The sequence below is a fragment of the Paroedura picta genome, chromosome 17, assembly GCF_049243985.1.
Source record: "Paroedura picta isolate Pp20150507F chromosome 17, Ppicta_v3.0, whole genome shotgun sequence".
Lineage (NCBI taxonomy): Eukaryota > Metazoa > Chordata > Lepidosauria > Squamata > Gekkonidae > Paroedura > Paroedura picta.
Genome location: NC_135385.1, coordinates 21824602 through 21830601, shown reverse-complemented (window position 1 = coordinate 21830601; position 6000 = coordinate 21824602). Strand labels below are relative to the sequence as shown.

General features: G+C 49.0%; 1 protein-coding gene across 6 annotated transcripts in view; it reads right to left on the bottom strand.

Moving 5' to 3' along the window:
* Positions 1–1698: 1698 nt before the first annotated feature.
* The window catches only part of SDK1 (sidekick cell adhesion molecule 1), a 429219-nt gene continuing 424917 nt past the window's right edge, over positions 1699–6000 (bottom strand). For 5 of the 6 annotated variants that reach the window (XM_077316210.1, XM_077316213.1, XM_077316211.1 and 2 more), the window contains one exon: positions 1699–3250. In XM_077316210.1, coding sequence (XP_077172325.1) covers positions 2978–3250 — 273 coding nt within the window. In that variant the 3' untranslated portion in view covers positions 1699–2977. The other variant, XM_077316214.1, reaches the window with a different exon arrangement.

Here is a 6000-nt window from a genome sequence, read left to right as displayed (position 1 = left end):
CAAGTTCAAGGCTGGTCTTTGACATCCAATCAACGGGACAAGTTGGGGGGATAGGTCCACCCCCCCTACCCTCTATGGAACCTCCATGTTCAGAGGCAGTCTCTTTCTGGGGACCAGAATCCATGGCCAAGTAAGAAGGGGTGGGTATTATTACCAATGATTGGGGGTTTATAAGTTGTTGAGTTTATAAGTTATTGGCATTAAGTGGTATTCAGCAGCGTCTGGCTTTGGGTCATCTGTCCCCTCTTCCTCCATTAGCATTACTGGGAGGGGATAGGAGGTTGAGTTACTGTTTTGGGAGTTATTTTGTTGTATGTCTTTTAACGTCCGGCTGGTTTTAATGGGGTTTTATTGGGGTTTTATTGTGGGCCATTGTACCCCGCCACGAGCCAGTTTGGGAATGGTGGGAAATACATCATCATCATCATCATCATCATCGGCTGGTTGTCATGAAGAGACTACATGGTAGAAGACCTTGGTCTGATCCAGGTGAGCCTAGTATAATTTCTCCACAAATATTGAGAAGTTCAACGCGTTTGTTAGGTTTTGGGCCACAGGCTTTGGAAAAGCTCTCTCCACCCATTTAGCAGCACCAGTGAACTCTTAGGCTTGTGATGAAGCTCCGAATACAATTTCTTGTGTGTTGTGCAAATGGTTCTCTGCCATTTCTTCCAAAGATTTGCTGTCAGGAAAAAAGTCCTATGTATTCATATGGTGTTACGCACTGAGACGCAAAACGCAAACATATGTGTTCCTTTTAGCCTGCGGTGTGGACGCACCTTGTGTCCGTTGCTGTGATATAATTTAAGCCCTGGGTCTGCAATACAGAGTGTGTGAGCACCAAGTTTCCCCTGGACACTGTTTTTTAGAAAGCAGGCGGGGCCAGGCTGGGCTTTTGCCAAACAAGACGTCTAATTCATTGTGTAGATTTTTAAAAATAAAACCTTTAGCTTTGGGAGGAGCTGCCATGAAGGCACAGGGAGCTTCGCGGTGTAACTGCAGGCAACCATTCTGTGGTTGGCTCCACCTCCTGCAGCAGCCATTTTGTAGCTGCACCCCCCTCACTATGCCGAGATCCCACTCTGGAGGACACTGAAGAACATGCTGGGCGTTATTGAGACGGAGACTGAAAGCTGCAGCTTTCCAGCTTGCGTCTGTGACAAAAGGGGAACTCGAGTACAAACGTTTGCCTGATATTGAGGTTAATCTTTGGATCGGGGAAAAGCACCAGTGAAGCGGCACGCTAGAGCGGACACGGACAAAACAACCTGTTTGGCCTCACAAGTGGAATAAGAGAATCACTCCCTGCCTCCTCTCCTGATTAATAGCCTGTACTACTGTGGTTTTGGAGCTGCTGTTCACACAAGGTCAGCTTTTACGGCCGCACGCGTGCTCAGAAGAGAGGGACAATTCCAAGGGTGCTGTTTGTTTTCTGGTCTGTGGCAGTGGTCACACGGCACGTGGCGCCCAGAGAGGGATCCGTGGCTTCGCCCTCAAACAGAGCAGCCAGTAGGAAAACCTAATGGCTCTCGGCAGAAAGAGCTGGCCCGCCTTCTCAGAGTGTCAAACATGGGGCAGTGGGCGAGAGAGAGAATCAGATGAGCTTTGGTTCCTCCAGACAAGGCAGTGAGCCTCTCCTACCAGCTGCTGAGCCATTACAGGAAAGGCGCCTGCAGACACCAAAGAACAGCTCACTCATCAGAGTATGACGTGTCTTTGTATTTTAAAAAAAAGGAAATAGTTAAAAATATACATTTCTTTAAAAAAATCAAACAGTTTTGGTGTTAACAACATGTACTTTTTTGGGGAGGGGGTGGGAAGGCTGATTGGCCTCCTTGACGTGGAAGGACACCTTTGCAAAGTCTAAAACACCCAGCGCAGTCCCCCCTGCGAGTTCCCACACACCGTGCTCGTTCAAAAGGCCCGCTCCTTGTTCGGCTGCCTTTTTTGGGTGTGCACACACATTTCTTTTGGATCAGCAATGGACATGGACACATGCAAGTGACAAAGGGAGGGATCCGAGGACCCCCGAGAAGAGCACAATTCTCCCCCAACTACTTTGGCCCAAACCGCTATGCACGGTGCTTCTGAGCCGACATTTTACAGGAGCACCCTCCCCGGAGTGGGGACACCTTTTTAAAAAAAGGAACACAACAAGCTCAGCTGGAACAGAATCGAAATGAAGGCAGGAGGTAAGTTTGATCAAACCCCACCAGCAGTGCACCTCACAGGCGTGGGGAGGAACACGACACTCAGACAAAGTGATTCAGAAGGAGCCGCAGAGGCCCATGAAGCAAGAACCGTTCCAAAAATGTCTCTCCCTGCGCCCCCCGCCCCCCACAAACACACATAAACATTGTGTTTTTCTACCCGACTGGGATGAAACAGCAAGGGAAGGGTCTGCTAGGAAGGATGTATTCTTTCACCTTCAGCTGTATCACAATAGCACTACCCACCAAGAAGTGTGGAATTCATCTCCTTGCTTGTGAGGGAAGAGAGGGAAGGAAGGGGGGAGAACCCCAAGAATAAGCTGCTTTCCAAATCAGTGTTACAAAAGCATTTTTCTTGTCTTTAAAAAAAAGCAAAGGGAGGGGGGGAAAAAAAGAAAAGAAAACCGAAAAGAAAGCACTCCTTAAAACCAATTCCCACCAACGGTCCAGAAGTTAGAAGTGTCATTTCTTGATAGCTTGTGGGTGGGGTTTTTTTTTCTCCTTTTTTTTTTTGTAGAAAAAAATAAAATAAAAAGAAAGTCCAGCTAGTTCAGCTCCGTGTGATTAAAGAGTTGATTGTCTTGGGGAGGGAAAAAAAAATAGAAACATTCACATTTACATCCATTCTACCCTGATAAGAGAAATTGACCCCCAGTTCCCTGCAATTCTCGTCACGCTTACAGTCCTCCGATCGGGTGGTGGCAGCGGTTCCAGATTCGGCAGCCGGTCAGAGCAGCACCGTCCACCATCCAGTCAGAAAGAGGGAGTCAGACGAAAGAGGAAAAGCCTGTCACTGGAGTCCGTGAGCCTGGGGGGCCCTGTCCGGTCGGGGTGTAGCCCCCTCCTGAACTCTGAGTTGTGATGACAGTCTGGAAAAAAGGCTCCACTTCGCCCGCCACGCACTCCTCGTACCGGTACGGTGCCGGGTGCTTAGTGCCTTTCTGCTGCCTCTTCCACGAATTGTAATAGGTGGGATCGCTCATGTAGTGGTTCACGAAGGAGTGCTTCGGGAGTTCATCTTCGTAGTCTGAATCGGTCCCCTGCCACGGGAAAGAGGAAAGGGCCTGCTAAGTAGGTGCAATTTTATTAATTTTGGGATTTACATCCCGCCTTACCTTCGGAAACTAATTTGTAAGGCTCTAAAGCAGATACAGAATTACAAAATGCAGAATAGAAATTTCAGTTCATTAATATTCCATTTGACAGTTAAGCATTGAAACATTAAGAGAGCCAGCTTGGTGTAGTGGTTAGGAGTGTGGACTTCTAATCTGGCGAGCTGGGTGTGATTCTGCACTCCCCCACATGCGACCAGCTGGCTGACCCTGGGTTTGCCACGGCGCTGATAAAGCTGTTCTGACTGAGCAGTAATATCAGGGCTCTCTCAGCCTCACCCATATCACAGGGTGTCTGTTGTGGGGAGTGGAAAGGGAATGGGATTGTAAAGAGTTTTGAGTCACCTGGTAGAGAAAAGCAGCATATAAGAACCAACGCTGCTTCTTCTTAAACTACAATATTAAATATTAAAATTGCTCATAATATTTTTGTCTCTTGTAAGGGGCATAGGAAGGAGAGGTTTTAGCTTGGCACAGTTGAACACAGAGGCTTACAGTTTCTGATGTGATGATGTCAGTGTTATTTTCAACCACTGGTCACTGACAGCTGGTAACCTGAGCGCTGGCCGGAGTTGAGAGGGCAGGGTTGCCAGACCAAAATTGAGAAACTCCTTGAGATTTTAGGGATGGAGACTTGGGAGGACAGGGACCACAGAGGGGTACAATGGACAGGATTAGGAAGGGACAACCCTGACAGAAGAGGTGCTAAAAGGTCTAAGCCTTCCCTTGATGCTCGTGACCATGTGTGTGCCATCTTGGATGGGTTAGCAATCGGTCCACGGGGCCCTTGGGAACTGCGGACGACCCAGAGGCCCTTGCTGCTGATCCCCCATGATTACACAAATGGCTTCGACAACAGGATTATGTTTTTTCAGAGTGGCCACATTATTTTTAATGATCCCAAATGATGGACGGAATGGAAATGCTGCGGGGCCCTGCTTCGTCTCCGTGGTGCGGCAGGCCCTTTCGCCGTGGCTGCAGGCTGGTTGCCGAGGCAACAGTGGCGGCTCGGGGTTTGATTGGGCGTACTGTCAGATGAGGAATTGACAAGCCGAGGTGCACCGAAGCCTGGGCAGCCAGAAAAACAGAGAAAAGGTTTGACGATTTAAAGCCTTCCTTTATTGGAAAGATGAAAGAAACAAACGCTATTAGGGGACAAATTAGAGACCAGCGGGTGAGTTTAGTTTAAGGCCGGCATTAGAGGGAATTTGGAAGCGGTTGCTGCTGACAAATTTCTCTGAAAATGGTCGGGGAGAAGGGACTGTGCAGTCTTCTTTAAGACTAGCGATGTGAGACCAGCCGCAGATATAGCCAAGTCCTTTTAAAGCATGGCAAGGAAACAGGGACAGTCTCCAGGTCAGCCCGAGATCTCTTGATTGGGTTCTCCACTCCTCCTGCCCATTTTGGCTTCCTCCCCCTGGACTTGTGCCGTTCCAGTAGAGACACATCCCAGAAGGGGTAGCAAGGGAGAGACTCGCAGAGCCTGTAAGCCTGGAAAGGGGCCAGAGCCCCTTGATACTTCCCATGGAGCCACTGAGGTCAAGGATGGAAGGCAGGACATCATAGCCAGATCTTGTCTGATCTGGGAAGCTAAGCAGGGCTGGTACTTGGAAGGACGACCACCAAGGAAGATGCTGAGGAGGGAGGCAATGTGCTTTTCCTTGCCCTGAAAGCCCCTTGCTGGGGTTGCTTTAAGCTGTAAGCTAAGCAAGGTTGGAACTTGGAAGGAAGACCACCAAGGAAGGCTCTGCAGAGGAAGGCTATGGCCAACCACCTCTGCTTCTCCCTGGCCTTGAATGTATCTTTTTTCTCGTGTTCTTCCATAGAACAGGAGGCCATGAATGGCTACAGATGGGACACTCCACCCAGGAAAGTGATTTTCTGTCTTCTTGGTGCTTGGCGGGCAACCGTGGGAGGGCTTCTGGAGTTCTGGCTCTACTGGTGGACCTCCTGATGGACCCTGGGCTTTGGCCACTCTGTGACACAATGTTGGACTGGATGGGCCACAGGCCTGATCCAACATGGCTTCTCTCATGTTATTATGAAGGACACAGGAGTACTCGTGTGCATTTCTCCCCACAAAAGGAGACACAGGCATGCCATGATTAAGTCTCAGTTGTGGATAACCCAGATTTTAAAACGGAACGTGGAAACAAACAAACAATACTTCTAACCAAAGTACCAGGGCAAATCTTCTGATCTGAAGGGCCTTCCATCTCTAACCCAAACCCCAGGGTAGTTCCAGCACCCACGCTCCTCCTGTTACTAGTCTAATGCTGATCAATCGCCATTTTGGGGTCAGGAAGGGATTTTCCTCCAGGCCAGATTGGCCTAGGTTTTGTCCCCTCCTCTGGGCACAGAGCAGGGTCAGTGGGGGAAATGGGAGTTGTCCATTTCCTGCATTGCACAGGAGGTTGGACTAGATGACCTTTTTTGGGGACACCTTTATGGTTTCTGTTTCTATTGAAAAGCAGAATCAAGCCATGCTGTACTAAAGCTACTTTTGTGGGATGATCAAAAGAGCTGGCAGCTTTTCCTGCTGCCTCCGCCGGGGAGGACATTACCAATTCCCACTGAATCCGAAACCGGCAGAAACAAGAGCACATCAAAGACCCAGCCGAGAATGATGGTTCATCAAAGGTTGTAAAGGAAAATGGGTGCTTGATTTTGCTTGCCGC